This window comes from Lactuca saligna, chromosome 9 (genome assembly GCF_052625555.1).
Source record: "Lactuca saligna cultivar CGN05327 chromosome 9, ASM5262555v1, whole genome shotgun sequence".
Classification (NCBI taxonomy): Eukaryota; Viridiplantae; Streptophyta; class Magnoliopsida; order Asterales; family Asteraceae; genus Lactuca; species Lactuca saligna.
Window position 1 is genome coordinate 35,472,770 of NC_136425.1, and position 21,978 is coordinate 35,494,747.

A 21,978-nucleotide genomic window follows, 5' to 3' on the forward strand; every position below is an offset into this window, starting at 1 on the left:
AACCCACAATAGATAAGTTTATTAACTTTATCAAACTAAACAAACCCGATTACCCATTCCCGTTATCCTCACTTTACGTCCCTAAAACATCTAACATAAGGGACCCAGTCTAAGGACTTCCATCGAGGTGACAACACATGCTTCGGGGGTTCCTCAGCAATTTATGTCAAATAAGGCAACCATGTGGGGGATGGAGTATTGCTGGTGAGCACACAGTTCAAATAAACACCTACATATTGCGAACCTACTAGCGTTCCACTAGACTGTCTAGAATAATCTTTGGTCGTCATTTATACTCCGCTAGATAATTTGATCATCAATAACATCTATATCGAGGTCTCTCATTATTTTATTTGGTCACACAACAACTATTACATCTACCCACGTTTTACCCAACACATTTTGTAGATATAAAATACATATACAATTTAAATTATTTAAAATGTGTATAAAAATATTTCACTCAGCATAGACAACAAGTATTCAGACAATATGCACACATATCACGTAATTTATATTAAATACTTTATATCTATGTGTAAGATGAAAGGGACCATACACTCACTTGAAAAGGTGGTGATTCCGAACTCAAACAGCGCTTCGCTTCTTAAAAATAGTTTCCTTCGACGAAACCTAGTATTATTACCACTAGAGTTTAGTCTATTATTCGCCGAGACTAATTAATAGTCTAGTTATTATTACTATTATATAAGCGTTAAACAATACTTATATAACCCATAATAATAGCCCAAATATTTATTATAAATTTCTAATAACGTTACTATAATTAAATAAAAGTTACATTAAAAATAGCGTAGACATAGCTCACTTACAGCGGGTTTTATAGAAAATCGGGCTTTTCTTGGAGCAGTATTCCCGAGCCTAAAATCTCTTCTTCTCGGAGCCTTCGAGCACTACGGGGCTTCCGCCTCATGCTAAGGAGGTTCCCTAGACTTTTCGGGGGGGGGGGGGGGGGGGGGGGGGGGGGTTCGGGGCTAGAGAGAGTAAAGAGAAGAAAGAATAGGAAAAATGTGAAGAAAATAAGGGTGGGAGAAGTTCTATTTAGAGGTTGAAATATGGTTGAACTTGGTGCCACATGTCACCATCTAGTTGCAAGACTTGGGGAGAAAGCAATGGCCAAGATTGTGCCACATCACCCATTTTCGCATAACACACTTCCGACTTCTAAAATCCGTAACTTTCACATACGAGCTCCGTTTTAGACATTTTTTATATCCACGTGTAAGTAAAAATAAGATCTGCAACTTTCATTTTGACTCCGTCGGCTAACTCTCGACTGATCTTAAACTTAACAGTACGAGGAGATTATATTGTTAAATGTCTGTGTAAAATTCATAACTTCTACATACGGACTCCGTTTTCATCTGTCTTTTTAACGTTGAGTTCCCATTAATGAGATCTTCAATTCTTGTTTAGGTCGCGTAGGCCAAAAACCGCTCGATCTAAAATTCGAGTTTTGGGTTGTGCACTGCTAAGCTAAATCTTAGAAAATTCATAACTTCCTCATACGAAGTCAGATTTGGGCGTTCTTTTTTTGTATGTTCTCGGTTTAACGTATACTACAAATTTTGTTTAGATCATTAAGACTAAAAAGTCCTCTATCGTAAATTCACTATTTACGGCTCCCGGTGCCGTGTCGGTTTTGCCGTAAAACTTCGACGGGCTATAATTTTTTCGTTATAACTCGGATTTCGGCGTTCTTTGTATGTACGAAACCCTTGTAACATATTCTACCACTTGGTTAGTATTATTCCTTATAAGTAATCTTCCATAAAAAAATAAAAATAAAAAAATAAAAAAATAAAAACTCATTTTTGATGCTCTTTGTCTATAAATTGACTAGCTCGGATTTATGGGCGTTACAAGGTTTGACTTACGTTCAATGTATTAAGCAATAATGGCTTTTATCTCACCTCCATCGACATCATCTCATCTTCGATTTTGAATTTTGTGGTTGAATTGTTGAATGATGGGTTGATTTTGATTTTCGTTATTGAAATTACTACTGAAATGTGGGTTTGATTTTGGTTAAATATGATAATTGATAAGTAAATACAAAATTACATATTATGAATTTCTTTTAGGGAAATTGTCAAAAAAAAAGTTTCAATATTTACGGAAAAGTTACATTTTAGTCCTATATATTTTTTTGAACGAAACGTCCTAAAAACCGGTCAAAATGGTCAAAATACAAAATTTTGCTGGTTTTTAGGATTTTTTTATTCAAAAAAAATCTTAAAACTAAAATGTAATTTTTCCAAAAATATTAGAACTTTTCTGAAGATTTCTATTTTTTTCTAAATGAAATAGGAGACTTATATGAGATAATGGGAACTATATATGTTTATCCATTAACCTATGTTTTTACTCCTTTCAACCCGGTGGATGTTTTTTTTGGGAAATGGACTTAATAAGGTAACTAACTTTTCGGTTTGTTCACATCTGGGTAACTATCCTTTTTATGTATACATCTAGGTAACGAACTTTTTGAAAGTATTCACATATGATCATTATGATCGGCTGTATCCACTTTTTCTTCTCCTTAGTCATTGCTAGCATTTCCTTTCTTTTTGTGATGATTTGGTTCCCAACCGCATTCATCTATTCAGCATCTATTTCTCTCGCAACTACATCATTCATCAAACTAACCCTCGGGGACATGGGCTTGTAGTGGTGGGCAGTGACAAGTCTAGAATAGAAAACCACGTAGTACTCTAATAAAAATATTGGATCAGATCAAGAGATAATCAGGTTAAATCAAACAAAATCCACAAAAAAAAAAAAAAAATCAGTTTAACATGTATAAATATTGATCATTCTTTAATTTTGTTTTTACTAAAACCACCTTATACTTGGAGTAAGCTAATCTAAATATGGTCTCAAAAAGCTTATTGCGTGGAAGTACGAAAAATGCAACATTTATTATATTGGAAAACTTTTCCACACTTTCTTCTTAAAGATGATGTAAGACTCTTTCACGCCACCAAATATAATGACTTTTATTATCTGTAGTTTATACCTCTTTTTTTCCTATATCTTTTGTCAAACATTACGGCAAGTCCCAAAAAATTATATATAATTTCTTATATATATATTTAAATTTTAGGTGGGTCATCGGATATGTGATCCACCTTAGCCCCGAATTTGACTCGTCCATGGCCACCGGTTGAAGGTTGGTTAAATTTAGGGGCGAGTTTGGACGAATCAAAAGACATTTTAGGATAGAAAAAAAAAAGTTTAAAACTTTTGAGTTAATAATGAGATGAATGATCCAACGTACCTTTGGTGTAAATCATGTTATGTTTTTAGCATAAAAATATTTATATGTAGGTTTCAAAGGTGTTATATGTGATTTCTAGTGAATTTATAAAGAAACTAGTTACTAGAGTTAGGTGGGAGATGGATGGATGCATAAACAAAATTTTAGTGAGAGTAAGTGTGTTCATATATTGGAATGTTAGTTGGGAGTGAATAAATTTATAAATGGTTGTCTCCTTTTCGATTATTTTATCCTAATCAAAATACTGAAATAGTATAAAAAACCTATGGATGTATTTATATAACCACAATTAAATAAAATATTGCTTATAATCAGTTGGAAGGAAAAAGGTTTAAAAAAATGTTTTTCCAAGATCCAAAATGTCTTGTCCATAATATGTGGTAAATACCAAAAATCTGATTAGAGTAATATATATTTTTATAGTCACTCTTCTATGAATATCCCTTTTGTAAAAAAAAATTATAAATTTAACTCTGTATCAATTTATTTGCAATCTTCAAAGAGTTGAATATAAAAATTTTAGCATGAAAAATGTAAGAATAGTTTTTTTCCTACCCTTTGGAAATGTTATAATACATGTAACAAATCAAGGCTTCAAGTGTTGAATCATCCTTGATACTATTATATATCGATATTTAATTGTCTTTAGTGCTGACTAATTGACTAATAGAATGAGTTTATTACATAAAAAAGAAATCCGAACATACTTAATATAATTACTAATAGAAGGGGGCAACTGTCAAGTTATTGTATTTTATTATATGTTTTTGGACTTGAGTCATAATCGAGTGAAATAAAATTCAAGCAATCACAATCTATTTTACGGAAATAATCATAAAATATTAAATTATTATTTTAATAACATTACTTTTTATAATCACGTTTCATAAACCAAATCTTTTCCTAACTCAGTTAACCAAACTGGGAAATTGAAGACGTAATTGATGACGTCAAGAGCTTTTTTTTTTCTTGTTGCCTACGAAGAATGACATGAGGCATGAGCGATCAAGTTTGACTTTTGAATGCGACCAACACCTATCGGATAATTAAAACCCAAGTTTTACTATAAATACCCTTCTCCCCACTCCCTTGATTTCTATATTCTCTTGTTTCGGTGCCTAAAAATGTCAATTGCCACATCCGCCATTGCTGAAGCTTATGTAATGAGGAAGCATCTTGAGGAAAAGATGAAGAAGACCACAACTTCCAATGCACATGGTACAACCAAACAAAGCAGACTCGACAATGATCATCATGATTCTGTAACACTTGGCTGCTTTCCATCTTTATTCAAGAAGATTCATCCCGCAACATTTCCGGTTTCTGATTCTTCTTCATCAAATGAGCAATTAATAGTGACAGATATCAGCCGTCGTTAAATCCTCCATGTATAGGTTTAAGTTTAACTGTAAAGTGTAAACAACGTCGCAAAGTCTAAATTCGTGTGATAGTTTGTTTATTTATTGTAAATTTGGAAGTTTTTCTGCGATATGGGAGAATTTGTGATGATTTAATTATAAAAATGGGTTATATGCATTTTATAACAATGTATTAAAGCTTTTTTTTTTGGAGTTTTTGTTTGTTACATAAAACAAACGTATATTTTGATTTTTATGACCAATGTTTTTGTTCATTTTTGCTAAGATGTGATCTATACTTGTAATACCTTAATTAAAATACTAAAAGTCATCAAAAATAAATGTAACTTAAAAACTATATTTCTATTTTTTGTATAAACATGAAAAATATTGGCATTCGTATCTTGTTGTAAATATAATGATAATTTGTATATTTTCCAATAAGTATTTATGAAGATCAACATATTTGACTCACTCAACTTTATTTCAAGCAATTCCTTACCGACAAACCCCACCAAAAAGAGACCATAAGAATAATTTCTTTTAATCACATAAATTTCTATAAAATATTTTATTTTTATTGTATACTTGATTTCTAATGAGCCATAAGAATATTGCCTTTTGATTTCAACAATATCCCTAAGCAAACATAATACTCTATAATTTTTTCGCAATTTTTATCCATTTTCATGTTAAGGTTTATTTATGATCGGTCAACTGCATCATTTGAACAGTTCACACAAAACCCAACTAGGGTTTTAACAAGGAAGTAAATTGCAAAGTTCTGATAATATTTTGGATTTGTTGAGTTTGAACTTTGAACCCCAAACTTTTTTTTATGGAGTGCACACGTCAGCCACTAAACTCTCATTGCAGCAGGATTTACCTACGTTTTTATTTAATTGGGAAGCCAAGGCTATGACAAATCATGTTTTGGGTGGGATATACGTGTTGAGCAAACTTCATCAGAATATGACAAAAATCAGGAATGAGAAAGACAATAAAAGAAAGCATCACGAAACACGAACGAGAGCAAGATAATAACCCATAAAAATCAAGATAATTAATTACACTTTACCCATGCCATATGAATTTGGATGGGTTAAAATACATTGTTACAAAACTCATCCAATCCAATATACAGTATTCTTCGATCTTTTATAAAAAAAATACACATAGGGGTAACTTAAAATTGGTTACTTTGAATGTTAAACAACAATATGTTCCAAAACGGCACAATGAAGGATGACTTTTAGCGTCATCAAATACGTATCTTACAAAATAGACACCTTTTCATAATACATTAATAAATTAATAAACAAACTATTACAAGATTTTAGGTTGGGCATCATTTTTACAATCGGATATAGTTGTTGAGGGATGAATCTTCTTAAATAAAGTCGGGAAGCAGCCAATAGTCATAGAAGCGTCATCATGATCATTGTCGAGTATGGTTTGTTTGGTTGTAATATGTGCATTGGAAGTTGTTGTCTTCTTCATCTTTTCCTGATGATGTTTCCTCATAACATAAGCTTCAGCAAGGGCAGAAGTGGCAATTGACATTTTAAGGCAATGAAAAAAGAGAAGATAGAATGAAAGGGGATATACGGGGAGAGGGGTTTTATAGAAAATCTTGGGTGCATTGGTCAAACTTGATAACTCCATTTCACTTTTCTTGGGATAGAAGAATAAAAAACAACATTTTGCGTCATCGAATACGTTATTTCACAAAAGTTATTCCAACTTTATGGCTGTAAAAACATCAAAATTGAACTTGAACAGTTATTTCACAAAAGTTATTCCAACTCTATGGTCGTAAAAACATCAAAATCGAATTTGAACACCCATAAGGTTATAGTGTATGGTGGTAAGATATTTACTAGAAAAGTATACATTCATCTCCATTATATATTCACTAGCTTTTGGAAATGGTTATCATTTTATATTATATATCTTTTTGTAATGTTTTTTGACATTGTATTAAATAAAAAACATAATTATTAAACATACGTGAATATTTTATAAGCAAAAAAAACATTAACTTAAATAAAAATATTTTTAAAATTCAACATACATTTTACTAATAAAAAAATAACATTAATAAAACATTGAAATAAAAAAATATTACTCGTCGTCATCGTTGTCCTCACCGTCAGCCCCGTTCTCATTGTCTGCATCCTCGTCCTCCTCATCATCATTGTGGTCTTCGAATTGTTGTTGTCATATATGCTCAGTCAAATCTTGACATAGATTGTGATGTGTTTCACAGGTTTGTATTTCCAAAAGTCTTGTAAAGTATATCATTCGGAGTATATGTACAAATAGCACTACTCTCTTCTTCAATTATCATGTTATGTAAAATAATACACGCTTTCATCACCTTCATCAGTTTTTCTCTATCTCATGCTCGTGTTGGATGTTTGATTATGTGTCACTTCTGTTTGATGACTCCAAACACCCGATTCACATCCTTCATTGCAGATTCTTGTGATGACTTGAACAATTTTCGTTTTTCATCGGTCGGATATGTGTATGATTTGACAAATATAGCATACTCTAGATATATCTCATCACTAAGGTAATATCCATAATTATATTCATATCCATTTACAATGTATGACACGTTTGATGCTTTACCCTGCAAAATGTCGTTAAATAAAGAAGATGTTCCAAGTACATTCAGGTTGTTGTTTGACCCTATCATACCAAAAAATGCATGCCAAAACCAGAGGTCTTGTGAAACAACTGGTTCTAGTATAACACTAGGCACACCATTATCACCTCGTGTGAATTGTCCTCGCCATGCATTAGGATAATTTTCCCACACCCATTGTGTACAATCAAGGCTACCTAGCATGCTAGCATTCTTGAAAATCCATGTTTAGCCTGACGTGCGGCATACCACTATTCCACATCACTTCTAGTCGGATTTCGCAAGTATATGTCCTCGTAAAGCTCTATAACATACTCACAAAAAAGATATGTGCATTCTCGACCGGTCCTCACAAACATTTTCAAATATTTATATGAAGCGTCTGTGGCTATGTCGTACGCCGATTATCTAAGAGTTGTTGTGTATTTTTGAAATGTAGTAAAACCACGTTTACCTCTAGCATCACATCTCAATTGAAAAAACTCATAATTATTTTCCAAATCTGTAGCTATATGTAAGAATAAATTTCTACTAATACGAAAACGATCTTCAAATTTTGATAGGTCGTATAAACTATTAGTGGTAAAGTAATCACATACCAAAAGTTCATTTGCCGCAATACGATCCCGGTTGATAGACTTTCTACGTTTCTTCTCGACATTTGAACTTTCGCCTCTTTGACGCACAATATCGTGTGTCGCAAACAACAACGTGTGCATAATCAACTCATCATCATCGGGTGAAGAATAAGAAATGGCACTGAAAAAATTATTCATATTATTATTTTTGAGTGTATTTGTTGCCAGATATTTGATGTGTATTGTGTTTGTATATATAGGCGAAGTTTTAAGTTAAAAAAATATATATATTTAACGTTAAACGTTCAAAAGGAATTGGTAAACATTCAAAAATTGAATAAACAATCTCATTGCTCGTAAACGTCCATGACCAGCATCAATATGTGTCACGTCAACTCTTGTTGGGGGCGGTGTTCACGCGTGAACACCCTGCCACCTTAGTCTTCACGCGTCACAAAGTCAGTCATACCCGATAGCCTAAGTCTTGAGTTTACAAAACCATTGTTTTTTCGGCTAAAGAGAATGGCACTCCTAGCACATTGTCATGTCATTTTTTTAATATCATGTCATTTTTTTGTCTTATAATCTAATTTTTAATATTTCATAGGGAGTTGTAACACTCCTAGTATTGTATTTTTTTCAAATGTAATTAAATTATATTTTTTTAATACACAAACATTTCATATTACAAAAATTCTATTTTTTTAATACACAGACATTTAATATTACATAATTTTTTTTAAAGAGAAACGGTTAATATTTAAATAAAAAAGTTACATTAATTTAAAACATAAAATGTGATTAAATTTTTTTAATAAAATAGTTAATATTTACCTTATACTTGACTTAAAACTACATCTAAGACATAAAAATATTACGACTTATCCTACTGGTATTGTTTAGTAATTTCCTTCTTTGCGTTGTTGAAAATCCGACGATCCTCCTCGGACAAGTTTTTTCCCAATTTTAACCAAAGCTTCAACGCACGGTTCTGTTGAGGTATGAAGTCTTGTCCAACATGGAGCACATAGAATCAAGTGGAGCACTTAGATGAAGCATTTTGAGTTCATTTGGATCACTTGAGGTTCATGGAGCATGTGACAAAGGAATGGATCATCTGAGAAGGGAATAGATCTTCTGACAAAGGAACAGATCAAGTGCCAAAGCAACGGATCATATATAAGTGGGTTTGGAGCATACGGAAGAGGTTTGGAGCACTTGGGAGTGATATGGAGCAACAATGGGACCTTGTTGCGCCATCTAATAAAGGAATGGGCCAAAAAGGATGTTGTTGCACCATAAGCATTCCTTCTTGCGTCATGCTGCTCCCTGTTGCGCCATGAGGTATCCCTCTTGCGCCATGGGGTTTCCTCTTGCGTCATGGAGTATACTATTGCGCCAAGCATGATCCTATTGCGTCATGGTGGTGTTGTTGCTCCAACTTAGGCGCCACCTCATTATTTACCACAAAGTGTAGTTTCATACCACACCTAAGGAATGGTGTCACACTCCTTTAATTATTTTTATTTTTAAATAAATAAAAGTTTTAGTTTTAATTAAAAGCAAAAGATTTCATTAATTAAAAATAAAAACCATTACATTACTTAAAAAAAAACATGACATTAAAAAAATCCTACGAAATTAGAAAATAAAAAACTAGAAAGCTTAAACCTACAACTTAAAAACACACACACACACATCAAATAATTAAAAACTTGGAAAACAACTACAAATTAACCACGATTAGCGTAACGTTTTTTAACGTCTTCCTTCATTTGTAAAATAACTTAAAGCGCATCCCTGGTCAAATTCGACGTGTCCATCAATAACACTCTCAGGTCGTTGTTCCTTTGTTTCCGACTCTCTCTATCCGAAGCAAGTTGCAAAAATTTATCCATTAAATCTTTTATTCCTTGCACATTATCGTCCATTTCTTTCAAGTCATTCGATTTCGACGTTTTTCCCTTGCCTTTGTTTTTTGTTTTGTCCCTTCCCATTGGTCGGGGGTGGTGACACTTGAACGGGCTCATCCTCGTTGAGGTCGAAACCAACACGAGCATCCGATGAAGTGTGTTCGGATTCGGAAGTTCTAGACCATTTTGATCCACTATAGATGTGATCGTCGCTTGTTTTTAGATTTTTCCATTTTTGTTGACTTTGAGTAGATTCCAAACTTCAAAAAACTTAAAAGTCTTCTACTGCTCTTTTTGATAAATGTTAAAAGCTTTCTCCAAAATCACGTCGTCACTTTTGCCGCTTTTCTATTGTCGTTTCATTTTGTTATATAAATCATTAAACGGCATGATGTCTTTGTTCATTTTTCCTCATTTTGAGTACACTTGACGTTTAGTACGATATGGTTCTAGGTTCATTCCTTTGTGAAATCTAGCTCTAACGCGCATCAAAAAACAATCATGTTTTTAGTTCCCTCCCGTCTCCGCGTCCTCTAAAACATCAATCCGTGATTGTGCTAATACTAACACTTCTTGATGTTCCTATGGTTTAGATTACGCCTACTTTATTCTTTTATTTCCTGGTTGAGAGGGTTGAGTTTGTGGAACAAATTTTGGTTCGGATTCGGATTCGGAAATGAATATTTGTGGTTGTGATTGTATTTGTGGAGCAAACTCTGGTTGAGAATCAAAACTGAAAGAATCAAAATTTGGGTCAAATTGTGGTTGTGTATGTGGAAATGGTTACATAGGGCGTTGTGGTTGTTATATATGTTGCGGAAAATATGGAAGCATACCTTCGTAGTGGTAGAAAGGAAGCAAATAAACCGGTTGATCAAGTGAAGGTTTTGGAGTTGTGGTTATTTTAGTGGGTGTTTTTTGGTTGGTTGGATTTTTGGATGATGATATTTTTGTGGGTTTTAAAATAGAGAAGATGGTAAAAAAAAAATGTTTGTAAGTGTTTTGGGTTAATTTGATAAAGTATTTATAGTTTTAGTAAAAGAAAATTAATTTTTTTTTTAAAATTGACGATTTGCAAACAGTAACCACAAGTGACCAATCAAAAGCAAGGAATAAATGCTTCCTCCGAAAACCGTAGTGCAGCCTCAACCGCACCTAGGGGGCGGTGTTTGCGTTTATGTGGCAATGGGAGTGCGGTTTAAACCGCGCTCACTACGCCAGGTCTAAAAAGACCCCAAAGCAATTCTCTTATTGATGAAGTCAAACTTTTTCATTTTTATGGAAATCGAACAAACGTACAAGGAATAGCTTGATTTCCATCCCTTTTAATGGCGTTCCCTTTTCTTTATAATCTTCAATATTTTTCTAAATAAAAAAGTAGAAGAGAAATCAGTCCATTTATCAGATTTGACTAAAGTCAAATAAAAGAAACATTATACCGAAGTGTCTGCATGGAAATTTCACTTATAGTCATACCAATTTTGAGATTGTATACTTGAATACATTTTCATATGAGAAAAACGTATGTCATATAATAATAATAATAATAAAATGTGACTTTGACTGCTTTGACTTATATTTGATTTCTTTTGACTGAAGTCTAAAAACTTGTTTAATAATATAATAGAATATTTGACAATTCCCCCTTGATCCCCAAGCCAAAATGTTTTTTATACCATCTTTCAATTAATTATTAAAAGTATGTTTTAATTTCTTTTCACGTTGAATTGCGTGGTCACCAGGGTACCAATCACCCATGAATTTTAATATCTTTTTATCTAACACTCGTTAGTTTAATAAGACTAAAGCTTAATTCACCAACCCCAAATTGAGTTCTAACCATATAATTATCTGTCATTTTTAAAACTTTAGATGAAAGGAGCATGCTATATTGCTATCCAATGAGGATGGAAAGAACATTCAATCCAAAATTTGGTTATAAATTTAATAGAGTATAGCGTTATTTTATATAAACATATTAATTAAAATGAGAATTGTCCCAAAGTGTATTTTCAAATACATTTTTATAGTTGAAATTTTAGATTTTTTTTTCCTTTAGAATGGCAAACACAACCATTTCTTATGTAGGGATTCTACTTCACCTTAAACAACATAACATCTTTTTGACAATGATACAAAATTATTTGCTATTTTTGAAATATTATATGTAAAACTTATTTCACAAAAAGTAACTTAATATTGGTTAACATTTTAGCGGTGGATGAATCTTCTTGAATATAACTGGGAAGCAGCCGATGGTTGAAGAAGCCTGATGACAGTTGTTGAGTGTGCTTTGTTGGGTTGTACCATGTGCATTGGAAGTTGTTGTCTTCTTCATCTTGTCTAATAATGTTTCCTCGTTACATAGGCTTCATCAAGCCATCAAGGGCAGAAGTGACAGTTGATTCTCTACTCCAAAAGTCAAAGTTGATCATTCATTTCGTTCTTTGGGCTACGAGAAAAATATTCTTTTGACATCATCTAACACCACTCTCACAAAATATATACAAACTTTAGACTTTAGATCTTCAAGAATAATTGAAATTTGAAAAAGTTTTTGTAAAGTATTTTAAGAAGTTTTTTTATGACCTTTTTCAATAGATTTTCAACTAGTTGTAAATAGACAACTTATATAAACAACAATAAAATGATAAAAACTAAAATAATGAATCCAATAACAATTAACTTGAAAACACTCTCTTGTATTGGTTGAGCTCAAGAAATGTTGAAATTGATTGGACGTAAAGCATTTCATGAGGTATTAATTTAGCAGGATTCGTGCTTGGTTTTTGAAAAATGGTTATCTAGAATTGAGTCCATTTTTTTTTGTCATTAGATATCTATAATATAATCATATAATTATGTAGTATATACATTAATACTTTCACATAATTAAATCGTGTAATACAAAAAGCATTCTTATCATCTTATGATAACTTGGACTTATGTTAGATTTATTTTGACTCAAATCTAAAAGTGTGCAATAAAATATAACTACTTGACAATTGCCCTTGTTCCCCAAGCCAAATTAAAATGCACTATCTTTCAATTTATTATAAAAATAAGGTTAAAGATTTCTTTTTATTTTTGTATAAAATTGTGTGGTCATCAAGGTACCAACTACCTATAAATTTGTAGCAATTTAACCCATTATTACATCCGGTTTTCATTGTGCTTTTTAAGTTGGAATCAATGGCTAATGCAGGTTATGATTTGTGTCATACTCATGTGTTGAGCAACCTTCATAAGGAGAAGACAAAAGAAATCGGGACTGAGAGAGGCGAGAAACACATTACAAGTGATCACAATGAAGATCAAAAGGTCTCACCTCATAGTTTGTTTTGTTGGAAGGTCAAGAAAGTTTCTTCGAATTCTAATGCGCGATTAAAAGGTTCTACAGAAAAGCTTGCAATATTGGACTTGAAATAATGTAATTGGTAGAAATTATAATGACAAATTTGAGGATATGCGTCAACACGGCGAATCAAGATTTTAAGGGTAGATGTTTTGTACACCCTTTTTTGAATGGTTAGTTATTTTTTAAGATGAGATGGGTGTATTATGTTTGGTTTTGCTTGAGAAAATATATAAATTTAAGCAAATATAAATAAGGTTGATTAAATAGCTTTGTGTATTTGGGTTTTTATTATAAATAAATTGTGGATGTTGCAGAAATAGAAAGATATATTAGGCTAATAGGATATAGTATAAGTATGCTTTCTTAAATGGGTAATTGTAACTGTTTTTTAATATAGCTAACTCTGTATAAGCCTAGCATAGGGGAACTCGAGCATAATTAATGGTTAATGGATGGAGGTATTTATATATGAAAATAAAATGATAAGCTACTTAGGAAGGGTTTCTTATTAAGATCCAGCTTAGTTTAAAGTAAATTAAATTATCCACACAAATGACACAAGTAGAAGAAGAAAATAGTAGAATACATTGTAATTGTTAATTAACTACATAAAATTAACTTACGTTATTCATTTTTGATAAATATATAGTTTTTTTCATTTAAAATTATAACACCTCCTAATATTTTAGTGGTTAGCAGTAGGCATGCACAAACTGGATTTTTTTCAAATCGAACCGGTTCTTTAAACCGGTTCGGTTCACTCCATAGCCAAAGAAAACTGGTTCAGCCTCAAACCGGTTCGGTTCAAACCAGTTCATTCAATAAATTAATCGAACCTATCTAAACCGGTTCAATCGGTTCTAAACCTGTTGGATCGGTTCTATACCGGTTCTAAACCGGTTTCAATGACAAAATTCTCAAATGGGTGTAAACTGGTGGTTCGGTTCTCAAACCGGTTCAGTTCACTGTGGACTGGTTCAGTATAAACTGGTTTACCGGTTCTTTGACCGGTTCAGATCTTGAACCGATTTTTTTGTGCACCACTAGTTAGCGGTTAAAACTCAATTATTTTATAAAAAATATTGAATTGCTAAAATGTCATGGGATTGGGGTGCATTTAATATGGGTCAGTGTCTTTTACAACGAAACAAGGCATACAATTGCGGTAATGTTTTCAACCAATGATTAAATACATGCGAAAACAACTACAAATTATATAGATTGGTCATTGATGTCTATAACACGGTTCATGTTTGATCCGTTTATATATTTTAGATGTACACAAACTGATTTTTATTATGGATCTGAACTGGTTTCAGATCTAAAATGGATTTTAGTTGATAAAAGTCCATGATTATATAGATTAAATACATGCGAAAACAACTACAAATTATATAGATTGGTCCACAAACTGATTTTCAACCAATGATTAAATACATGCGAAAACAACTACAAATTATATAGATTGGTCATTGATGTCTATAACACGGTTCATGTTTGATCCGTTTATATATTTTAGATGTACACAAACTGATTTTTATTATGGATCTGAACTGGTTTCAGATCTAAAATGGATTTTAGTTGATAAAAGTCAAATCAGATTTTGGTCAAACCAGGTTGGATCCAAAACCAGTTTCAAAACAAAAAATATCGAAACTACAAGGAATCACATTATGTAAATTGGTTTGTGAAACCGGTTTGAAAAACCATAAAATTTTATATAATATTATATTTTTAGAATTACAATACATATTTAATTAAGTCTAAAAACATAAACTGAAACATATCTAATAGAAATATACGAGCTTTTTAGTCATTTGAGCTCGTTTAATGGTTTAAAACGATAATTTTCTATTTTTATCTTCTAAAAAAGCGTTTTTCAGGCATTTATGGTAGACTTATTGTAGAAGGGGTTAAAACACTATTTTAAAACCTCCAAAATATTATATCAGCAACAATTTGAACAAATAATGGATAGACACGGTATTTTTATACTATATAAAAATAAGTTTTTTCTGTGGGTTATAACTTTTATTTGAATATATTAGTTTCGTAAAAACAATTGTAAGTTTTTGATTATAGAAAATTACATAAAAACACTGTTATGAACATAAGATTAAGGTGTGTGTGTATATATATATATATATATATATATATATATATATATATATATATATATATATATATATATATATATATATATATATAATTTTTTAAAGACAACCAAGTAATTTTGTTAGAATATGCAGAAGCTTTTCTTTAGACACTATGTAAAGACAGTTGTTAAATTACGAGTCTTTTGTTTTAAAATTTTAAAAGTTCTAAAGTTGTATTCTCAACAACTTTTTTTTTGTTGGAATTTTCTTTAAAACTAGAAGCTGAAGCTTTTAAAATTACGATAATATCATAAAAAACCTTAAGTTTACAAATATTTTACAAAAAAAATATATAAATAAAAATAAAAATAAAAAAATATAAAATATAAATATATTCAAATTTTGATAAAACTAAATAGTTTTTAAAATTTTAAATGCCAAAGTTTATATCAAACTAATATAAGTTTTTAGTATACTTATATTATGAAATCAAAATTGAAACATATTTTAGTTTTACGTACAAAAAAATTTATATTGGTTTGATATAAAATTTTAATATTTAAATTTTAAAAAACTTAACTATTTTTATCAAAATTTGAATATATTTCTTAATTAATACTTAAATTTTTCAAAGCAAAATTAAAAAACGTCTGTTAGTTAATAACTAATTATGCTAAAATAGTTAAACATATGGATAATATGACATTAATTACATCCAATTAATTTTTTAAAATGAAAATAAAAATATTTTATATGATTAAAAGTTTTATATGTCAGAAATAATAATTTATCATATTTTTCTATATGTTTAAATAAATAATAATATTATCATATTTTTTATATAATATCATAAACATTTTAAACATAAAAAATAAACATAAACATTTTAAACATATAAAATATAAATATATTTGTCTAACTTTTTATACAAATGTATTTATTTTTATAAAAAAAAATATATGACATGTTATTATTTCTGAAATACAAAGCTTTTAAACATATAAAATATTTTTATTTTCCTTTTAAAAAAAATAATTTGAATGTAATGAATGTCATATTATTCATATGTTTAACTGTTTTAGCATAATTAATTATTAATTAATAGACATTTTTTAATTTTACTTTGAAAAGTTTAAGTATTGATAATATATTCAAATTTTGATAAAAGTATGTAAGTTTTTTAAAATTTAAATAGAAAAAATTATATCGAATCAATATAAAATTTACCACAGGTAAAACTAAAAATATGTTTCAGTTTTTGTTTCATAATATAAGTATAATATAACTTATATATTTATCAAAATTTTAAAATTAAAAACTATTTAGTGTTATTAAATTTTAAAAAACTTATATAAACTTGACATTTAAATTTTAAAAAACTATTTAGTTTTATCAAATTTTGAATATATGTTTATAATCTTAATATTTTTTTGCAAACTATTTTTAAATTTAAGGGTTTTTTCATAAAAAAAAATAATAATAATAATTTATGTTAACCTGAAAACCTGCTATTACAGGTAAATATGACAAAACCGATAAAAAAAATAACAAATTTACAACATAAACGAACCAAAAATTTATCGAAAGGTAAAACCGATATTTTCTACCAAACTTAAAGTTTTGATGGTATTATCCCCTTTAAAATTTGATGCCAAAACGTCGACAATGTTGTACTTTTTTATTAAACCGTAGCCTTACACCTTACTTGTATAAAGCGAGTGTTTGGATGATCTATTAGTGCAAAACATGTTTATTTTCTTGACTTATAAATACACACAAGCTTTTGTAAACTTAACCGGGAAAGTTAACTCGAGTACTTGACTACTTGTTAAATGACGAAAAAAAAAAACTTTTTCTACATTGATTAGGCAATACGAATAACACTATGACACTTTGAAGACAAGTCGATAATAGCTTTTCTATACAACAAAACATAAAGTAGATAAGTTTATCATGGTGACAAATTTTTCTCTAGAAATAATAAAATTTTATGTTTCAAACCTTAAATAAAAGTCATAATGTTGACAAGTTTATCTAAAGAACTTATTAAACTTTATATTCCAACCCTTTAATAAAAGTCATAATGGCTTGTGAATCAAGATTGTTTAATAGGGTGGTCCTCCTCAAATGCATCTACGAGTTAGAAAAAAAGACTCTTATTATATATATATATATATATATATATATATATATATATATATATATATATATATATATATATATATATATATATATATATATATATATATATATATATATATATATATATATGGAAAAGTGAATATATATAACAGCCCCATACAAGCTTAGGTGTGAAACCAAATACCACGTCGTTTTGAGGTTGATTTGCCAATACCCTATTTTCCTACGAAATTCACAGTACCCAATTGACGTAGCTTCTCAGTTGAACTTTCAAGATCTTCCTTTATTATTCTATCTTCATATTTAATCGCAATGTCATGATCATCTTCTCCTTTTCGTAATCGCAAGGTAATAATCTTCTTTATTGTTTTTTTAATTGCATATATGAAACCGAAGTCATATACACAGCATAACACATTCAATTTTGAGCATTATTAAATTTTTCTGCCTCACTTATTTAATATTATTTACATATAACGAAATCTATATGAACGCATTCATTTTTGAGTTCTTCTTTGATTGTCCCTTTTGACATCGACATATATGTTTATTCAATATCACTTTATTTACTAACCAAATCATCAAGTAATTAAAAATCAAAGTGGCACTTGGCATCATGCTAATCAATGGGGAAACAATATTATACTCAATTAGTGGAGTCCAAACTAAGATGCGATCAAAATTAAAAGATTACAAACAATTATTTCATGCCATTATAAAACAATAGCTTGTAATTCCACTTTTAAGATGTTGAGTGAGTTCTTATAAGTACTTGTTTTCGGCAGTATGTGCAATTTATTAGTGTTATCAAGTAATTAACTTGTAATTTCTTTCTCTTTCGTTTTTTTTTTCTTTTAATTTGACAGGATTTCTATTGTTTCCAATCTGTCTTCTCTTTGAAAAATCATTACAGGTAATTAATGGCATTATGTTCATCCTTTTGTTTAAATTTTAGTGCTTATCTTTTTTCTCATGAGTACTACATACTTTGGCACTTTACAGATACTTACACATGTTGGTAGAACTCCAAGTATCAGATCGACCCTCTGAAACAGGTATACCCGAAGATATTGACACTAATACCATCATGGATTTAGAAAAACAAGTAGCAGATCATTCGTTTGAAACACAAATAGATGAAGATATTGATGCAAATGGTTATATGGAAGCAACATCTGAATCCGAGCAAATAAATGATGATGGTGTGCATCTTGGATGTGATGAAGGTGAAAATAATGATACATGTATTATTGGAAAGGTTTTCGATACACCCAATGATGCATATACATTTTATAATGACTATTCATTTTTACATGGTTTTGGTACACGAAAACATTGGAAATTTAAGAACAAGTCAACAAATGAGCATTATCGGAGGATATATGTATGCAACAAAGAAGGTTTCAAACAATTGAAAGGTAATAATTCAAGTGGAAAGACAATAAAACATCGTAGAGAGGTAAGAACTGGATGCAAAGCAATGATTCGCATTTCAAAACAAAAGGATGGGAAATGGATTGTTGACAAGTTTAATGACACATACAATCATGACTTAAGCATGACACCAACAAAGGTAATGAAGCATAGATCTCATGGGAAGTTCCACCGTACAATGGAATGTAAATCTCTTATGGTGGAACTTGGTCAATCGGGGTTGAAGCCATGTCATATTAAAAAGGCTATTAATGCATTGAAACCTTTAGATGAAGTTGATGTTACGTCAAAGCAATGTGTTGATGTCTTATCCGAACAACGAAAACAATATAAGGGAAAGGAGTTTTATGGACTTATAAAGCATTTCCAAGATAAAGCATTATTGGATAATGACCATTATTTTGTCGTAGACTTGTGTGATGATGGGTGTCCTCGGAATATCTTTTGGGCTGATGGAAGATCAAGAGACGCATATACTAAGTTTAGAGATGTTGTTGTGTTTGATGTTACTTATATGACAAACAAGTACAAGATGCCATTTGCTCCCTTTGTAGGGGTTAATCATCATGGGCAATCTATACTTTTTGGTGGAGCATTGCTAGAAAATGAAAAGGAAGAAACATTTGAGTGGTTATTTGAGAATTTTTTAAAATGTATGTTTACCAAGTATCCGAAGGCAATTATTACAGATCAGGATAAAGCTATGGGTACTGCGATAAAGAAAGTGTTTCCAAACACTCGGCACCGCTTTTGTGACTGGCATATTAAAAAGCATGAGTCTGATCACCTTCGACCATTTGTTACCCGTTATAGTGATTTTCAAGAATCATATAAAGATTGGGTGAATAGTGACACCATTGAAGAGTTTGAAAGCAAATGGGAAGTTATACGTATTAAGTATAATTTGGAAAATAATTGTTGGATAAGTCAAATGTATAGACAACGGATACATTGGGCTAAAGCCTTTCTTAAAGATATTTTCTTGGCTGGTATGACAACTAGTGGACGAAGTGAGAGTATTAATTCCTTTTTTGATGGATTTGTCAATTCGAGCACCATGTTGAATGAATTCGTAATACAATATGACAAAGCAGTTAAGTCTCGAAGGGCAGCCGAAGAAGATGAGGACTTCAAGACAATGAACTCAAGAGCAGTTCTTTCTTCTGTGCATCCAATTGAAGCAAAAGCAGGTGAGTGCTATACTAGAAACATTTTTGAGATTTTTAAAAAAGAATGGATGGAAGCCAATAACAATTTAACTCATGAGACTCTAAACAAAAGTACAGAAGAAATAACATATCGAGTTGGGCAAATGAATATTGATAAAAAATATTGGAGAATTGTTAGCTTCCGTTTGGTTAGTCAAATGAATGTTATATGTTCTTGTGCTAAGTATGAGATATATGGAATTTTATGCAAACATTGCCTATATGTAATGAAGAAGAGGCATGTTGAAACACTTCCGAGTCACTATATTTTACCTCGATGGACACTTAATGTTAGGTACAAAGTGGGTAATAATAGTATTGGACTTGAAGAAATGAACAATGATAATGGGGTTAGTGCATACACTTTATGGTGTGTTCGTTCCAACTTTACCAAAGTAATTGAACAAGCGAAATTCTCCCTTTTAAAGATAGAAAAAGTTAATAACGTATTAATAAAGCTTTTAGATGATCTAACGATTCAGGAAAAACCAGTAGCATTTGAAAATTCATCGCAAGGTTATTCTGTGGGACTTTCAGAAATAAATATGACGCCTCAGATATCTGTCCGAGATCCTCTAGGTCCAACTAATACGAAAGGTCGTCCGAAAAATGCAAGTAGAATCAAGTCTTCTCTAGAAATGCCGAAAAAACGAACATGTTCTTACTGTCAGGGATTGGGTCATTATGCCACTAGTTGTTCAAAAAGAAAGGTAGTTATAATATTAATTTACATTTTTATGATTATCTTTTTTTGAAAATTATATTAATTTGTTCCAGGTGGATGCATCGTTACAAGAAAAACAGTGACGAATGGTTGCTATTTTCTTGGATGCTGTGGGAAGAAGTTTTATGGAAAAAATATGTGCTTACCTTCTGTTTTGTTTTTTGGAATATGATTTTGGAATAATGGATAGTTTTTATTTTTTGGAAAAGAAAAAATAGTGATGGAGGGTTTTTTTTAGTTCTCGAACCTATTTTGGAAGGGTTGAGAGAAACAATTTTATGTTTCTTCCCGTTTTAAATAATAATGAGCAAAAGTATGTAGTACTCATGAGACAAAAGATAAGCACTAAAATTTAAACAAAAGGATGAACAGAATGCCATTAATTACCTGTAATGATTTTTCAAAGAGAAGACAGATTGGAAACAATAGAAATCCTGTCAAATTAAAAAAAAAAAAAAGAACGAAAGAGAAAGAAATTACAAGTTAATTACTTGATAACACTAATAAATTGCACATAGTGCCGAAAACAAGTACTTATAAGAACTCACTCAACATCTTAAAAGTGAAATTACAAGCTATTGTTTTATAATGGCATGAAGTAATTGTGTGTAATCTTTTAATTTTGATCGCATCTTAGTTGGACTCCACTAATTGAGTATAATATTGTTTCCCCGTTAATTAGCATGATGCCAAGTGCCACTGTGATTTTTAATTACTTGACGATTTGGTTAGTAAATAAAGTGATAATTGAATAAAGATATATGTCGAAGTCAAAAGGGATAATCAAAGAAGAACTCAAATATGCTCAGAATTGAATGAGTTATGATGTGTATATGACTTCGGTTTCATATATGCAATTAGAAAAACAATAAAGAAGATTATTACCTTGCGATTACGAAAAGGAGAAGATGATCATGACATTGCGATTAAATATGAAGATAGAATAATAAAGGAAGATCTTGAAAGTTCAACTGAGAAGCTACGTCAATTGAGTATTGTGAATTTCGTAGGAAAATAGGGTATTGGCAAATCAACCTCAAAACGACGTGGTATTTGGTTCCACACCTAAGCTTGTATGGGGCTGTTATATATATATTCACTTTTCTCATATATATATATATATATATATATATATATATATATATATATATATATATATATATATATATATATATATATATATATATATATATATATATATATATATATATAT

At 30.5% G+C, this 21,978-nt stretch overlaps 1 protein-coding gene across 1 annotated transcript; it reads left to right on the forward strand.

The window, feature by feature from the left end:
* Positions 1-12,995: 12,995 nt before the first annotated feature.
* On the forward strand, positions 12,996-20,848 carry LOC145016205 (protein FAR1-RELATED SEQUENCE 9-like). Its single transcript, XM_078974594.1, has 4 exons — positions 12,996-13,124; positions 18,266-18,312; positions 18,402-20,751; positions 20,819-20,848. The coding sequence occupies exons 1-4, from the start codon at positions 12,996-12,998 to the stop codon at positions 20,846-20,848; spliced, it is 2,556 nt and encodes an 851-aa protein (XP_078830720.1).
* Positions 20,849-21,978: the final 1,130 nt, after the last annotated feature.